The following is a 17,533-nucleotide window of genomic DNA, read 5'->3' as shown; positions in this document are numbered from 1 at the left end:
ATTATTAAAAAGTTATTATTATAGTTATAGTTAGATGATATTAATATTATAGTGTGCAGGAATTTTAGTTGATACACAATAGGGGGGGGGGGGGGGGGGGGGGGGGCCAACCATATTAAAGTATATTAAAGTACATATATCCCCGGGTCAAAATCGGAAAAAATCCTACATTTTAATATACTTTAATATACCTACAATTAGAAGATTTATATTCTTCGTTAAGATTTACATGATGAACTATATTTTTCACTCAGATTCGCAAGATAAGCCTGTTTTAGGACTAGTACATGAATTTCCATCCAGATTGGTCAAAAATTGGCTGAGCTATGAGCTTTAAAAAATATGCCCATATTTGGGCATACGCTTTTGCCCAAATTCGATAAAATTTCAATATTTTTTAATGAGACTAACTCTATGTGAAAGATATAACTCAGTGTTTGTTGAATAAAGTGGATACTAAGTAAAAAGACCTCCATGAACAAAATTGGGAAAATTGCACATAATATCTCGGTTAGGAATACTAGCCAAAATGACTTCATTAAAATTGAAATAACTCCATCAGTTTTCAATATTTTTTCAAGAACTTTTTGGAATCGATTAAGAATTGCATTTCAAACTTATTTTAGGCAACAATTTTTGATGTAGGCCTCCAAGGAGATAGGGATATATTAAAGTATATTGTAGGTATATTAAAGTATATTAAAGTATATCCCCGGGTCAAAATCGGGAAAAATCCTACATTTTAATATACTTTAATATGCTTGCCCCCCCCCCCCCCCACAATATAATCTGTTAGAATCTAAGTTAATTTACAATACATTGAATATGATTATGCTAACGATTAGCATGTTAGTCTTTTTTGTCTCCAAATTATTTGCCGCATATTAATAATCTAGGCGGGTGCGGACTGCGGAATCGCACCATCTGCAAAATATTACCGCACCTACATGTTACCTTTATATCCAACTGAAATTCCGACAGAGACAAGTCTGAAAACAAATTCATATACTGTAACCGTGTGAAGCTAAACCGATTGGATATGATAAAAATGATCAACATATAGACAACATCGGGAGATGGCTTTAAGCTTCAGCAGTACGTCAAGAAGCACACACGTGACTGGTTTTGAAAAGAGAACATTCCTGATTCCAGTGATGTGTCGTCCAATTTCTAAGTCACGATCTGTCTGTAATGAGGAGAAGTTATGATATCATTAGCAAGAATGGGGCCTCGGCGATGAAAACATGCAGTTGCACACTGAAAACAATTGCCACATGCGCGGTGCTACTAAACGGGAAGATACTACTGGTAGATTCGGGTGATTACTATAAATATCAAGCAACTAATTTAATAAGTTGCTCATCACGTCAGAACGCAGGTGGGCCCCTAAGCCAGCAAATAGGCATTTGAACATGGGATAACAAAAGGTTGTAAGTTCTCAGGGCTTACAATTTAAAACAGCATTTAAAGTTTCAGTTTATCAACAGAAGAGTGTGGCCCAGATACAGTGGTCAGTGCAATTAAAGCAAAATTAAACAACAACAAAAAGTTTTAAAATGTGCAACAACTACTGAAGATAAGGGTCCGGTTATACTTTACTTTTAGCACCATAGGGCCATTGTGATACAATTTACGCCGCTCGTAACTACATGTGTGAGTTTTAAAACGTTGAAAGTTAATTAGTGTTGGGGCGTAAGGTTGGGAGCGGCTTATATTCATTATTCATAGGTTTATTATCATTATGGATATGATGGATGTACTACACCATTTCCATTGTCCCTCACCATGGTCAGCTAGTTAGAAGTCCAGATGATACAGGATAACGTGAAACGCTCTCCCGTTATCAGGTCGATTCGATTCTTGGGACGATATTTCCGTGCAACTGTTAAATGCACCAAAACACGGCAAAAAACAAGCAACTTCCATATCGGGCCCGTAACAAAGGACAAAACGGTGACTGGTCACTGGTCCATGGTCACACTAAGCCTCATAGTCATACCGACTCAGATGCAGTGAATACCTTGGCACGTGGGTCGTGACCTTGGCACGTGACCTGCACGTGGACGGTGACCTTGGCACGTGACCTGCATCTGTCAAGATGATTTGTTCTTGTGACTAGCACACGGTGGTCACGCGAACCTAACATTTCGACAGATAACCGTAACTCCGCCCTCATAGTCCAGCGTGTGGCTCCTTACTCACACCATATTATTAAGCTATGCTATTACGCTCGAGTAACTAATGTAAACTTTTGTTACTAGCGAATGGGCAGCAAATTGTGGAACATAGAAAGAGGTAAAATGTGTGGCGAAAGAGCTTGGAAACAATAAATAATCCCCAAAATACAATCCTCAAAATACAATCTCCAAAATACAATCCCCAAAATATGTTTCGATCCTTAATTTCAATGTTCAGTGTTCACCACAGAAAGTTGATCAATAAATATGTAATAGGCATATCGAGCATACCCCTAGAATGCAACATTTCGGTTTTCACCAATACTTTGTCACGTGATTATCTCACTGACCTATTAAGCTACTCATACAATGTTAAAGTATGTGGAACTTACATTATTGGATATTCAATCTTACTTGTTTTATGATCCTTGTTCTCGAAAGTCAAAACTCTTTATTAGTGTGACGTTCAGAGGCAACATATAGAACAATTTTTCCTCAAAAAAAACATTCCCAGCAAGTACCAAAACAAGATTAAATGCATCTTGGCAAATAACTTTATACTCCTCAAGCTAGATCGCAATACCTGAACAGATAATATTTTTAATTAAGAGGCAGTTGAACTAGAGGGCTGCGATGAATGAGGATTTGCGACCCCATGGAAACATGTTTCATCCAGGGATTTATATAGAGTCCATTATTTACAACTGTTGTTTGGCACATACAGTTACAAAGAGGTGAAAAAATAACCGAATCACGAAATTTACCCAAATTTTAATTTGTATTGAAAAATAAATAAAGGCAGTCAAAATCAAACCGAACATAACCTGGATCCTCCAAACCACTCACTTGCAGTAGCCACTACTCACAGTCTAGACAACTCAACCCTCCTCTCCTCCTCCTCATCTCTCGTCGGCTAATGCTCCCTGTTATAGTCAGAATGTGCTGTGACACGAATAACATGTTGATTGTTGGCACCCATGAGTATGACACGAGTATTATACAGGCGGGGAGTTTTCCGTGTGGGCGAGTGAACTGCAGCTTAGTTTGTTGTCAGGCAAAGGATAGAAGGAGTGGTCAGTGGATGGTATCGAAAATAGAAATCTTGGAATGTGCAGTATGGATTTATAGTGAGAGGATTTAAAGATATCGGCCGGAGAGAAGGTACTGAGCAAGCAATTAGATCACGCGAAGAGGACGTAGTTTTTATTGAAGTGATCTCAAAGTTAGAACTAGTGTTATCTCATATAACTAGTGTTATCTCAGTGCATTGTTGTCACTAAAAGTTATGAAGTCTATTGTTTCCACTATCCAGTTTCATCTTTACGGCAAATAAAGCCGGAAATAAAGCAAGATAAGATTAAGGTGGGATAAACAGCATATTATCCAGTTGATAATCACGACATATTCATCTAGCCTGGGCCTGATTGGCTAATAGAAAGTCACGTGACAAACTTGCTCCATGCTGATAAGCTGCCATTAGAGCTATCATATGATAGATAAACCCTTATCTTACTCGGACGCGTGTCGCTTATCTTTTCGCTGATGATTGGTTGGTTAGACGTCACGCGTTTAAATTGCTCGATGCTGATTCGCTGTATAGCAGACCGCTATAACCACTCCTTGGTCACGATGCTGATAAGAAGGCTCAGTTTTATGTCTTGTCACGTGATCAATCAGTGGTCCACTCAGAACATCTGTTGTATGATCGGGCGAACCAATCAGAACGGGACAAAAAAACCTAACCCTGAGTAAAATTTTATATTTTACATTCAACTTGTATCGATTAAATTGTCTGCTTTGTGTGTCGATTCTATGTTCCCGTCATCACATGTTTTATAGTGAAGTGATACACGAGCTAAATTTGTTTTGTCGCTCTACTGTCAAGAACTATAATTTACGTAACGCACGTGACCAATATTATGACGTTAAACAGTCAAATATTGTCCGTTATATAGAAGCTTGCTTCAATAATTTAATAATAACTAGAAACCCGCTAGTCAAAAGCTTTATTCGAAGAAACACAAACTACTTATAATTTCACTAGTCAAACAAATATTTCAGTGCCCAGGTGGAAACAGTTGTCCATCAACCACCAGCACACCAATACCCTGCTACTCTGGGTTCTACGCCCCTGTTGGAGAAACTTCTTGTACAGTCTGCCCTGCAGGTTTGTATCTTCCCATCTTGGAATTTTAATTATTTATTAGTTTTAATTATCAATTAATCTCTTATTTGTACAATTTAAAACATCGTGATTTGCCAATAATTAAATTTCAACATTGTACCAAGGCTGTCATCACTTAGAATCAACTATTTAAATAAGGTCAACTAATTTGATAATACTAATCACCATCAGCTAATTACCTAATTACTACTCACAATATCTACAGGAAGGAGTTGTAGCTTAACAGGAGCTGGTTCTGTCTGTACTGCAGGGAACTACTCTCCACAGGGCGTGTTTGAGTGTCTTACTTGTCCGGCTGGATCAGCTTGTCCTAATCCTCAGGTTAGTAGTTTATATTCCCTTTATTAGCTAATTAGTTGGTAAATTAGTACTTTAATTAGCTGATTAATTATTTGTGCTATTTGACCTTAAAGCTAATTTTAGCTATAAGGCTATTATAGCTAATTTTAGCTATAAGGCTATTCCAGATAATTTTAGCTATAAGGCTATTCCAGATAATTTTAGCTATAAGTATAAGCTTATAAGGCCCCTCAGCCCTGTAGCTACGTAGTCAGTTAGCTGGAAAGTTCCAGAGGGGCAACAATTTGAAAAATATTTGAAGTGCAATGGTCGTTTTTGCTCAAAGTTTGGGCCCATCAAATTTTAGCCGATAAACATTTTAAACTTCAACTAACAATTTGATAACTCGTTAAGTAAATAGTAAATTTCGGTTACTAAACTTAATCTCCCTACCTCTGTCCCTCTCCAGACCCTGCCCGAACCGTGCCCACAAGGATCCTACGCTGAGAAGGGCTCTGTGGAGTGTACAAAGTGTCCTGCTGGGAAATACTGTCCCTCTACCATCTCCCCAACAGAAACTACCTGTCCTACTGGTTAGTTTGTTAGTTAGTTTGTTATTTAGTTTGTTAGTTTGTTAGTTTGTTAGTTTGTTAGTTTGTTAGTTTGTTAGTTTGTTAGTTTGTTAGTTTGTTAGTTTGTTAGTTTGTTAGTTTGTTAGTTTGTTAGTTTGTTAGTTTGTTAGTTTGTTAGTTATTAAGCTATAATTTGTTTGTTTGTTTGTTTGTTTGTTTGTTTGTTTGTTTGTTTGTTTGTTTGTTTGTTTGTTTGTTTGTTTGTTTGTTTGTTTGTTTGTTTGTTTGTTTGTTTGTTTGTTTGTTTGTTTGTTTGTTTGTTTGTCTGTTTGTTTGTTTGTTTGTTTGTTTGTTTGTTTGTTTGTTTGTTTGTTTGTTTGTTTGTTTGTTTGTTTGTTTGTTTGTTTGTTTGTTTGTTTGTTTGTTTGTTTGTTTGTTTGTTTGTTTGTTTGTTTGTTTGTTTGTTTGTTTGTTTGTTTGTTTGTTTGTTTGTTTGTTTGTTTGTTTGTTTGTTTGTTTGTTTGTTTGTTTGTTTGTTTGTTTGTTTGTTTGTTTGTTTGTTTGTTTGTAAGATACTTCTACTGAACCACTTGACTTATCCCATCAGTTTGTTTCGCCATTGTAACTGAATTATGATAATTTTATTATCAGTTAGTTCAGTAATTTTTATAGTTCGGTTCTAATTTAGTCCGAGATTCCCAGTTTATATAAATCTGAACATTTTAAAGTGTTTTAAGTGTTTTTTGAGTGTTTTTGAGTGTTTTTTGAGTATTCACAGCTCCTTAACAGTTAACACTCACTTATCAAGCACAAGGGATTAACAAAATTACATGTCACACCACGATACATTAATGCGTAACATAACCGTTTAAAATCAGTATTGCCTGCACAGTAAATATTACCTAAAAATAAATATTCTCCAAAATTACCCGCATGCTCGTAATAATCCCAGTTAAGTTTATTAAACTCTTGGTAGAACAATCTCTTCTAACCGTTGGAATCCTCCAAACTCGATTTCAAGTCCCTGGTTACCCTGGCAACCTTTACAGACTACCTGATCTTTTACGCAATCTCTGTCATCCCCGCTCGCAATAAGGTGGCACAGTAAACGTAATACAAATATCTAGTCCGACCCGATATAATACTCGGTAGTTTTAGTGTGCTATTTATTTGGCAAATTATCAATTGATTTTGTGACAGGTTTCATTCAGAAGTTGATATTTTGAGCTTTGTTATTTTGATTAGAGAAACGAGTTGATTAAATTGAATGGTATCTTGGCACGACGTTTTCCTGCTCGTCGCTGTGATAGGTGATTAATTATAGATAATTAATTGTAATTTGTAGGTGCTTGTCGTAAGCCGATACATGTTGTTCGGCACAATTTTTAGTTATCGCAATCTATCATTCCCTGACATAGGAGTGACAATAGCGTTAAGTTTTATGTGATTGATTGACTGTCTATACCAATTATGCATTACAATTAGGAGAACTGAGATATTATTGGTTATTTTGGACCCATAGAAAGATAGAACCCTTATAGCCTGAATTTGGAGGCCACATACAAGTAACAAGTTCTAATTTTAGTTCCTACCTCTTTAATTGAAGTACACATAATAATTAATTAGAAGCATCGTTACACATATCACGTCTTGTTAGCTCCTACTACTTATAACATCTTCGTCCTACAAACATTTCAACAACTTACTGGATACTAACTCCTTAAAATACCTTCCCCCATTTCAGCCACTTACAAACCCTCCTCCTCCCCTCAGGAACTTACTTCCCCATGTTTGCTACTCATTCCCCGCCCACTAATGTATCTTCTCACTACTACTAACCCCCAACCTCTCCAGGAACGTACTCAGCAGAAGGAGCAGCATCGTGCACCCTGTGTCCACTGGGCAAGTCATGTGACATCTCCGGCAGCCCCATCTCCTCCTGCAGTCCGGGAGAGTACTCCCTACCAGGGGAGATGACGTGTAGTGGCTGTCAGGAGGGGAAGAGATGTGATGGTGGGGACTATCCCATGGATTGTAATCCTGGTATGTAGAATTATTATAATAATTAATAATAATATATATATAATAATAATTATGGGTTTGTTTTATTGGGAGTGTTTTTGTTGGTAGGATTGAGGTTTGCTCGTAGTGGCTGTTGTGACATTTTGTTTACATTTTTAAGACAGATTAATCGGAGAAAACAACGATTTCATTTACTGAAAACATTTGGCTAAAACGAAGATAGCACCACTATTATCCAGGTTTTATCCCAACATCTGATAAATCCGACTGTGAACAGTGCCCGGCTGGTAAGTCCTGCTACTCTACCAATAGGTCTGACATGAAGGACTGTGACAGTGGCACTTACTCCGCGCTAGGAGAACAGGTTTGTTTTACTGTTCTGTTGTCAGACTCTTTGTCCCCCCTCCCCTCCCACGCAAAAATTATTTGATGTATGGTCGGGGAAATATTGATGGAAATTGGAAATGGTCTAAGTTATCATGTTCCTAAATTTTGAAGGCATTCAAATATAAGTATATGTGGTTGTAAAAGAGCTGTTTTGGGATGAAAAAATATTGATTTCCGTAACGTCATCTGGGAATGTTTTATCAATTTAAAAATCGGTCGGTTCACCGGTAATCAACATAACGATTCAAATAAATATCGACTGTAAAAATAATAACAATTACTTATAAATTAAACAATCCCTGATTTGCAGCATTGTACGCCTTGTCCGGCTGGATACTCCTGTCCTTCCACCTCAGATCCAACACAAAATGTTCCCTGTGAAAAGGGTTTCTTTAGTGCCGGAGCTCAAGCTGCTTGTACTCCTTGCACAAACGGTGAGTATATACGACACATTTCTCATTGGAGACATCAGACAGTACCTTTTTATTTGCGAGTTTTCTATCTCTCTATCTCCATGATAAATACTGGGAATTTTAATAACATAAGCCAAGTTTGAATAGAGGTGGTTATTCCCTTCTTTTTACCAGGTCCTTCACAAACATTCCCACCTCAGGATTCTACTGCCCAGTAACTGTGGCTGTGATACAACTACCTTGTCCTACTGGTACCTACTCTACCTCTCCTAGTGAGGTTAGTTACAGGTTACAGGTTACAGGTTACTGGGTTACAGGTTATGAGGTTACAGGTTACAGGTTCAGTAGTCACCTTTCAGAGGTCTTCTCAGTGCACAGGATTAGCTAATAAATATTGAAATAATAAATATGGATATGTTTGTGATCCATGGAATTATCTATATATCAATATACCTAATCAGTATAAGATAACAAATGAAGTACTAGATAAAGTGTCCCTCTGTCCCAGGTGTGTAAGGACTGTCCAGCAGGCTCCAAGTGTCCGGACTCCTCCGCAGAACCTGTCACGTGTTCTGGGACTACCTTCTCTTACTCCAAATCTACTGTTTGTACTGCTTGTCCTGCAGGTTAGAGCTCAGCAGCGCTCTTATTTAGTGAAATTTATACTCTGATTAACTTTTGTCTCTTCAGCTCGTTATAGATCAAACAGCGAATATATAGTGACTCGAATAATGATCATCGGAGTTCAATCGGACCAAGCATGAGTTTCAGAATCTCAATTCTGGATTGTATCACAGAACTGTTGTCTTCATGATTTTCAGCTAACTAAGGACAGGAAACACCGCTGATATCTCTATAACTACCCACTAACTAAATGTAATTTACAGGGTACCTGTGTGACACTAAGTCCATCACTCCGTGTGCGGCTGGAAGTTACAGTGCGGAGGGAGAGAGTACCTGTACGGCATGTCCTGCTGGAAAATGGTGGGTTTTATAGTGGGGCCTTCTTTCTTTCTAATAAATTGTTAATTCGTTTTTAATAACTTGGTAATTACTTGGTAATCATATAGCAATTCATTTCTAATCACCTGTTCATGATTTATAAATCACTTGGTTATCCAATTGAGGTAGGCGCAAACCAAGCCATTGAAAGGCACATGATATGAAGTATTACAAATCTTAAGTCTAGTACATGTTTACAGGTGTCCTAAAGGAAGCATTGACGTAGATACAGTGTGTCCACTCGGATACTTCTGCGTTGAGTCCACCTCCTACCCTGAACCCTGTCCTGCAGGTTTGAAAATAATCATGAGACATTACCATTTACCAGGACTTTCGTGGAGAAATTCAATGGGTTTCTAGCAGATGAACTGAAAGTAGACACAGGGTGGGCAAATCCAGATTTTTATATATACCAGTGCTGTAGCACATACCTAGAAAATGTTATCTGAAGTTTTTTAATCTTCAACAGGGACATATGGAAAGAATCTGGAATTGGAGGCGGACACAGAGTGCACAGCATGTCCTCCGGGTTATTTCTGTCCTGAAAGAACCATAGGTAAAGTATAACTCAGCTTATCTACCTTCTACACTTTACGATAAGCTCGATATCCACCATTTAAAAAATTCCAAAATGCTATCAATCTCCAATTCCAAGCTTATCAGTTTTAAATTCAAATGATCATAATTATGTACACAATCTTACCAAACAAAACTAGTAAACATTTCACAAAACAAGCCGAACTAAGAAAACATCAAAATATGAACGCCTCTTCCCCAGGTTACCCCACAGCTGAACTAGTCTGCCCTGAGGGTTACTACTGCCCTCAGGGCACTGCCCACTACACGGACACCCCCTGTACTGCCGGCACTTATAACGCTCTCCAGAAACAAGTCTCTGATAACGCGTGTCTGACTTGTACTGCTGGGTATTACTGTCCTCAGGCTACTGGCAACATAGGTTTGTCTTTATAAATTGCTCTTAATTTGGTCTAAATTTTGTCTTACATATTATTATTATGCATGATATAACGTCGTGTTTTTACATTCCATCCTCCAGTTAAATTCAAATCGTGAAAAATACCGTCCGCCTATTGGAGAGTTTCAGAATTTATCACTCTAACAATCCTTCCGCAATCCGTCTGACGCAGCTGAATTAATGAGTTGTTCCTAATTTGCACGTGGGCACTACTGTAGCTGAATTATAACTAATTTGTCCAGGAATCATATGTCCCCGTGGGCACTACTGTAGCTGAATTATAACTAATTTGTCCAGGAATCATATGTCCCCGGGGGCACTACTGCCCGGAGAACAGCGGCACTAAAACTCCCTGTGAAGCCGGCACGTACACTCTTAACAAGGGAGTTGCTGAGAAGTCCTGTATCTCTTGTCCTGCTGGGTATGTTTCATTTATTTTTTTACATTTGCCTCGCATTTACTTCCCTTTTTATTTCACTTTTATTTCACTTTTATTTCACATTTGTTGCGTTTTAAAAGGTGATGATAACTGTAAGTAGCATTACTGTAACATCTGACATTATTTTGTGTAATGATCATCGTTCCTCCAGTTCTTGTTTACTTAAAGCAGCGGCTCCTCTAATAACTCAATAACCGATTAACATTACCTCCCCACAGCCACTTCTGTGAGTCCGGGACGGATATTCCCACACCCTGTCCCAAGGGACGATTCAGAGCGGACCCGGGTGCTAACGGATTATCACTCTGTGTGTTGTGTACTGCCGGTAAAGCTTGCACCAAACCCGGCCTCACTGCCCCCGACAAGGACTGTGCTCCAGGTACCGTATTGAGTTTTCACGGTGTGTCGTGCTTTTACTAAAAACGAACAGGAAATTGATTGAGTGTATGGATAAATGTATTCACAACTCAACGTCACCCAATGTACTATGACGTCACCCAATGTACTATGACGTCACCCAATGTACTATGACGTCACCCTATGTACTACATGTTATGGTAACTTGTTTTTACAGGATTCTACTGTCCATCTGGCACAGAAGAGCCTGACGATAGAGAGAAAACACCCATGTGTCCACCGGGTACCTACAGCTTGAAGTAAGTTGACAGTTAGTTTTTTTAAACGAAACTTTTAGGAAGTTTGAGTTTGATCCATATCTGTAATCCCTGAAATTGTTGTGCAATTCTGGCACGAATTACGTGAGTGCAGTTATTTCTCGACCACCCTGTTTATCATGTCGCACCACTTCACCCTAACTCCAATTATTTATTGTTGAGACTGGTTGCCTTGTTTACTTTCTAAACATACATTTTAACCGCACGATTAATGATTATGTTGGTCTGAAGATATTACTTGTGATAATATATTTTTTGCGCTTCACTCCGATTCCTGGCTGTGACACTTTGTTCTCCTCAGGGGTGGACTGGTTTCCCACGAAGATTGTTCACCTTGTCCAGCTGGTGAGTGGTGTAATTAATGATTACTGGTTAAGTTCGATCTCGAAACGATCAGATTACTATACTACTATACAAGAGCTCATTAGATGAAAATAACGCGTCACTACGTATAATATTAGTGTAAAATATTGCGTGTCGTATTATCATTTACTTGATAAATTATAAATTGATCAATCATTAAAATGATGAAATACCAGGTAAATACTGCACGGGAGGAACGGATGATCCGCGAGAATGTGCAGCCGGTCATTGGTGTCCAGCCCGGACAACCAAGGCGGACCAGTATGCCTGTGATGAGGGATATTTCACTGAGAGAATGGGTCTCTCGAGTAAAGATGAGTGTTCAAAGTGTCCTAAGGGAAGGTGGGTTTTATGTTCATTGATCGTTTTCACATTTAAAATTCATTTAAAATTTTACCCATAATTTGGTTATTTAACTTGCGATAAAGTCGGATGTGAACTGTTTAATCGATAATCCTAACAAAGCAATATTAATTTACTAGTTCCTAATTTTCTAACAATTTATATCATGACAGATACTGCACTGGAAGTGAAAGCAACGCAAATGATCTCCCTATGTGTAATAAGGGAAAGTACTGTCCTCGTCAAACTGCTGCGGGAAAGGAAAAGGGGTGTCCAAAAGGTATTTTTATCTGAAACCCAAAGAAAAAGGCTTTCTAACAAATCCATGAGCTGAGAATAGAGATTCACAAAATACAAAGCGTAAACTCACGGTTTCGCCCCAGGAAGCTACAACGACGAAGAGGGCAAAGAAAGAGTTGAGGATTGTAAAGAATGTCCAGTTGGGCATTATTGTGACGCTGAAGGTGGAACCATTGAGCCTGTCAAGTGTCCCAAGAAGTCTTACAACCCTGTCGAGAATGGAGCCGTGAGATTAATTTAAATTTGACGCTTGATTTGTTTAGAAATTTTTCAGCACAATAATCATTGCTTATCTAATTTAAAAACTGGTTTTCAAACATATGGTAGAATATATTATTGTCTAATGAGTTTGATGAGCGATAAAGAGCTCCCAGCGCTCCTTTTAGTCCCCTATTATTTCTCCAGTCGACATAGTTAAGATTCTGACTTTATCTACTAATCATATTCTTATCTACTAATACAAATGTTTGATCCCTCGATTATCCAGTCAATAGTCTGACTCCCTTTCCCTCCCAGAGCCTGGACTCTTGCCGTACCTGTGAAGCAGGGTACGAGTGTAGCGAGGAGGGCCTCTCTGACATGACCATGTGTCAGAAGGGATACTACTCTGTAAGTAGATCTTATCATCATCTTGACCTGAGCATGATTTGAGCAATTTGTCGTTCTGATCACGTATTTCAAATTCCTTCATTGAGAACATATTATTGTACGCTGCTTTAACCCAGGCTGCAGCAGCAGAGAGCTGTTTACAGTGTGAGTCAGGTCACTACTGTTGGTTACCTGGTCTCACTGAGGACAGAATGAAGGAGGAGTTCTACTGTCCTGCAGGTTAGTGTTTTGTGTAAATGACAACTCGTGTGACTGCAGGTTAGTGTTGGTTTCGAAAATACCGTTCTTGAAGTTCAACTTCGTGTGACTAGAAATTCGAGTGACTCATTAGAATGCTGCTCAACAAGTTGTAATCCTTTCGAAGATTGTTCCGCCTTTTTCGTGGAATTGAAATTTATCGTGTGATAGCGGATAGTAAAACTAAAGCTCTAAAGGCTAAAGGTTTCAAAAATACCGTTCTTGAAGTTCAACTTTCATTTGGTGTTCGGTTTCCGGAAACTATAAAAGATGTAAAACTCTACAAATCCATTACTTTTCAAAACTCCAGGAACACAATGTCTGGAAGGAAGGACAATCCCACCAGCACTGCCTGATGACGCGTGCCCCCAGGGTCACTATTGTCTCTCCGGTGATAAGGTACGTTATATCAGCTTTGTGGTGACGTCATGATATATATAATAGCATGACGTCATAATTATTTATGACGTTTTTAGTCTGGCAACTCAAAAACATCGTTTATTTTAGATTATCTCAGCAATATGAACTTAAAAGCTTTGTTATTTCCTGATAATTTATTTATTAATCCCGTTAAAAAGTCCATGTTAACCTCCCCTAACCTATAATATTACAATTCTAACCCCACTAACCACTCTCACCCGACCAGGCGTCTAAGCCAATAGGTTGCCCTAAAGGAACGTACAGTAAACTAACAGGACTGGTTGAAGTGAGCGAGTGTACTACGTGTCCTCCTGGTTTCTACTGTAACACCGTGGGAACTGTCGAGGTGAGGTTGTTGATGTGGTGGTACAAGTTGGATTTTTTTTTTGTTTTTTGTGGTGTTTGCTGTCAGTTCAGAGTATTCTTGAGTTATTTTTAGATCATCTTCTAAAGTCTTCAGAGGCATTAGTATTTCTCAATAACACTCGTGTTATCCATACAGCCTGTTAAATGTACGAACGGACACTATTGTCCAGCTGGAACCGACTCAACGGGAAGACCCTGTCCTAGAGGTAATAATTTCATACTTAAGCAAACCAGTCTGGTAGTTTCAAATTAAACGCTGATTTTGCAGAAAGATTCGTCTCAATTACTCGTTTTATTACGTCTCCCACTCCAGGTTTCTATCTGAACAACATGGACCAATCCCTCCTATTACTCGTTTTATTATGTCTCCCACTCCAGGTTTTTATCTGAACAACATGGACTCGGCAGCTGAGAGCTACTCTTCCTGTACCGTCTGTCAGGCTGGTAAAGCTTGCAATGAACCGGGGATGAGCGTGGGAATTGACTGCCAGAGGGTGAGAATTTTTAAATTAGTCCAAGCCTTTCTGATTATACAAGCCGAAACCTTGAGATAAAGTTTGTGTTCTTTGATAATAAGCGTTGTACAAAAGAAGTAGCTTTTTATAATTATTAGTACTTTACTTTTTCAATGATTTATTTAGTTTCTCTTGGTTATCTATGTTGAAATGTCCTGATCACGTGACAGTACTAACCTCCTGACCCCTCCTCTCCTCAGGGTCACTACTGTCCGACCGGTACAGCTGACCCTGTTCCCTGTCCTCTGGGAACGTTTGGAAACTACACCGGCCTCGTCAAATCTGCTGACTGTCTGAAGTGCTCCCCTGGTTAGTTTGATGACGTCATATATTTGTGACGTTTATAATAAGAGTTGTATAAATCTATAGCTATGATAAATTCATCCCTGGTTTTATGTGCAGGTTATACTAACCGGTTAGGTACATATTCCGGTTTAAAAAAATATAAAACTCCCATTCTTACTCCCGTTTCCCTCCGCAGGTAAATACTGTGACGGTCCGGGACTAACAGAACCTCGTGGAGACTGTGATCCTGGTTACTTCTGTAAAAACGGAGCCTACACCTCTGTGAGTTGTCACGTGGTATCTTTATTGTCACGTGGTATCCTTCTTGTCACGTGGTATCTTTATTGTCACGTGGTATCTTTATTGTCACGTGGTATCTTTATTGTCACGTGGTATCTTTATTGTCACGTGGTATCTTTATTGTCACGTAGTATTCTTATTGTCACGTGGTATCTTTATTGTCACGTGTTATCCTTATTGTCACGTGGTATCTTTATTGTCACGTGGTATCTTTATTGTCACGTGGTATCCTTATTTCTTGTATTGTTGAACCAAAAACCTATTTATTTTTTACTGCTTCAAATTATTTAAAATATCCCCCTTGAGCTGCAGTTTAAATTTTATCCGCGGTTTATCTTGTAACAAACCGATTTTAAACGATAAACTGCAAGCATAAAGTTTTTGATTTTCATCAATCTTTTGACAGCATTGAACTTCCAGGCTCCTCCAGAAGGCTCGATAACAGGAGGACCTTGTCCAGCTGGAGGGTACTGTCCCAGAGGGTGCACCATGCCCTTCCACTGCGAGTCAGGCTACTACAGAAAGAGTCCCGGAGCTAAGAGGGCTGAAGACTGCGATGCTTGTCCTGCCGGGTTAGAATAATATTGTACTTGGTCCGGTGACATTGATATGAAAACATATGATATGTGATCACTTATTTTAGCAGATTCACAAGAAGTCTTCTCCATTTCCAAGTTAAAAAAGAAAGAAATCTATAATAACCACTGAATGACTTCTTACAATTATAACAACCACCCTCCTCTCAGCTCATACTGCGACACAAAGGGAAGCTCGACCCCGACAGGGCCATGTAAAGCAGGGTACTACTGCACGGGAACCAGCCCAACAGCGATACAACACGAGGTTGAAGCTGGGCACTACTTTAAAGAGAGGTTGGGCTAAGATAGCCCCCCCCCCCCCCTTTTCCAGAGCTTTTAGTTTCATAACCGCTTTGTTAGGCGAATCGACGAATACTCGTTTAATGTTGAACTTGAATTGTCGAATAGATTCCTATACCCATTTCCATATATTTCTCTATCCGATTCTTTCGACGACTCCCCCTGATATTTTTTCTTGTACAAAATATAAGCTAATACTGATCTTTGTTCCCTAAGGACAAAGCACGGTCCTCGTGTCAGGACTGTCCAGCAGGTCAGTACTGTAAGAACTACACGATGACATCAGGAGAGACCTGCCCTAAGGGTACCTACTGTCAGGGAGGAAATGTTCTGCCTACTGATTGTCCTGCGGTGAGAACTGTTTGGTTAAACGACTATATTAGTTTAATTTTAGTTTAACTAGACTGAATCCTTACCACTCATTATCAGGGCAAGTGTATGAACTATTATGTCATGAATATATGGTAGATCATATATTATTTTGATATTTCACATATTTTGATCGTGATCATTTCAATCCTTTAAAATTAACTATTTCAGGGAACCTACAACGATCAGCTTGGCTCGGTTAACTCCACTATGTGTCTACCTTGTACTGCTAGTTTCTACTGCAAACCTGGTCAGTGCTCGTATTATGTAGCTTTTAAGTTGCTTTGTGTCATTTTTGGGTTGGGCAAATTATCACATATGATGAGGCTTAGCCTATTTTTACACTATGATTGAGTATGTAAGATAAACAATACATTAAGTTGAATTTAAATGTCGGATTAATGTTACGTATTCCTTATAGACCAATAGATATTGGTCCAGCTAGGCTCAGTAGGAAAGCAGAGGAAACCTTTGAACTCATTGCTGTCTCTCTTCTGCTCGACGTCTGCTTCCTCGCACCAGTTTTCACTGATGCTTTGTCACGCGCCAGTTGTCACGCGCCAGTTTTTACGCGCCAGTTGTGTCATACCACCTATAGATACATAGTTTTTGGTCTAGTTTATAATTGATCCATCGCAGGAACGGAGAAACCGGTCCTAGAATGTAACGCTGGGTTTATATGCCTGAACGGAGCTGATACTGGAACACCTGAGGTTATCATCACTTAAAACTTGGCATTCGGATTTCTGACAAACTTTGTTTCGATCAATAAAACAAGTTGCCTATACTAAACTGTTTGATCTATATTGTTTGATCTATATTGTATGATCTTTTATACCCTTGGGACTGGTGATATTAGCTGAATCTAACCATCAAATCTACGCAGGATGGAGTAAAGGGTAAGAAATGCCCGCCAGGTAACTACTGTTTACAAGGAGCCTTATCTCCCACCCCCTGTCCTGTTGGAACTTTCAATCGTGTGGAAGGTGGCGAAGAGGTTTGTTGATACTTTTTAGTGACATGGATATACATATTAAAATCCGTGCATAAGTCTGGTATATATTTCACTAATTCTATTTTCGTAGTACATCTTTCCTCACCTCCTCCACCGTCACCACTCGTAAACTTAAAGTTAAAGGATTATTCCCTACAAATCAATTGGAACTTAATATTACCAAACTCGTCAGGTTGATGATTGCCAGAGTTGCACCAGAGGTATGATGTGTACTGCAGAGGGACTAACGGAACCTAACGAGGAATGTGTGGCTGGGTATTTCTGTCCTGAGGGCCAGTCCGTACCTCAATGTGAGCTCTTTAGATAATAAGATTCTTACTTTAAAAGTTTAAAACTTCATAGCACTTAGAGTGGTTGTGCATCTTAAGTTCGTTATTTGGAGAGAATCCCGGTTGAAAGAAACTTCCT

The 17,533-nt window shown here is 38.9% G+C and overlaps 4 protein-coding genes across 5 annotated transcripts in view; 3 read left to right on the top strand and 1 right to left on the bottom strand.

The window, feature by feature from the left end:
• The window catches only part of LOC134824987 (gelsolin-like protein 1), a 96,515-nt gene extending 95,638 nt beyond the window's left edge, over positions 1–877 (bottom strand). Inside the window, exon 1 of one of the 2 annotated variants that reach the window (XM_063837030.1) lies at positions 867–877. The gene's annotated coding sequence lies outside the window, so the exon portion shown is untranslated. The remainder of the gene's footprint in view (positions 1–866) is intronic. The other variant, XM_063837028.1, reaches the window with a different exon arrangement.
• Positions 1–5,239, top strand: part of LOC134824765 (multiple epidermal growth factor-like domains protein 6) — a 55,869-nt gene extending 50,630 nt beyond the window's left edge. The window contains exons 25-27 of the mRNA XM_063836740.1: positions 4,239–4,344; positions 4,568–4,683; positions 5,111–5,239. Of these exons, the coding sequence (XP_063692810.1) occupies positions 4,239–4,344; positions 4,568–4,683; positions 5,111–5,239 (351 nt within the window). The remainder of the gene's footprint in view (positions 1–4,238; positions 4,345–4,567; positions 4,684–5,110) is intronic.
• Positions 5,240–6,460: 1,221 nt separating this feature from the next.
• Positions 6,461–15,745, top strand: LOC134824764 (multiple epidermal growth factor-like domains protein 6). Its single transcript, XM_063836739.1, has 27 exons — positions 6,461–6,523; positions 7,068–7,256; positions 7,475–7,599; positions 7,933–8,056; positions 8,236–8,312; positions 8,544–8,661; positions 8,923–9,019; positions 9,238–9,329; positions 9,507–9,593; positions 9,816–9,995; positions 10,311–10,434; positions 10,671–10,831; positions 11,027–11,108; positions 11,428–11,471; positions 11,666–11,831; positions 12,005–12,111; positions 12,215–12,357; positions 12,648–12,740; positions 12,857–12,959; positions 13,288–13,376; positions 13,624–13,743; positions 13,900–13,969; positions 14,142–14,257; positions 14,479–14,587; positions 14,760–14,845; positions 15,284–15,435; positions 15,610–15,745. The coding sequence occupies exons 1-27, from the start codon at positions 6,481–6,483 to the stop codon at positions 15,743–15,745; spliced, it is 3,033 nt and encodes a 1,010-aa protein (XP_063692809.1). The 5' UTR covers positions 6,461–6,480.
• A 227-nt stretch (positions 15,746–15,972) lies between these two features.
• Positions 15,973–17,533, top strand: part of LOC134824762 (zonadhesin-like) — a 49,344-nt gene continuing 47,783 nt past the window's right edge. The window contains exons 1-5 of the mRNA XM_063836738.1: positions 15,973–16,092; positions 16,282–16,360; positions 16,750–16,823; positions 16,997–17,107; positions 17,298–17,415. Coding sequence (XP_063692808.1) covers positions 16,018–16,092; positions 16,282–16,360; positions 16,750–16,823; positions 16,997–17,107; positions 17,298–17,415 — 457 coding nt within the window. The 5' untranslated portion in view covers positions 15,973–16,017. The remainder of the gene's footprint in view (positions 16,093–16,281; positions 16,361–16,749; positions 16,824–16,996; positions 17,108–17,297; positions 17,416–17,533) is intronic.

Source organism: Bolinopsis microptera, chromosome 13, assembly GCF_026151205.1.
Source record: "Bolinopsis microptera isolate Bmic1 chromosome 13, MBARI_Bmic_1.0, whole genome shotgun sequence".
NCBI lineage: Eukaryota > Metazoa > Ctenophora > Tentaculata > Lobata > Bolinopsidae > Bolinopsis > Bolinopsis microptera.
This window is presented reverse-complemented; position numbering and strand designations above follow the sequence as displayed.

Coding starts and splice junctions, on each gene's coding strand:
- LOC134824764 (XM_063836739.1), top strand. CDS start 6,481: ATGGTATCTTGGCACGACGTTTTCCTGCTCGTCGCTGTGATAG. Junction 9,330..9,506: donor CCCTGAACCCTGTCCTGCAG/GTTTGAAAATAA, acceptor AATCTTCAACAG/GGACATATGGAAAGAATCTG. Junction 12,358..12,647: donor ACCCTGTCGAGAATGGAGCC/GTGAGATTAATT, acceptor TTTCCCTCCCAG/AGCCTGGACTCTTGCCGTAC.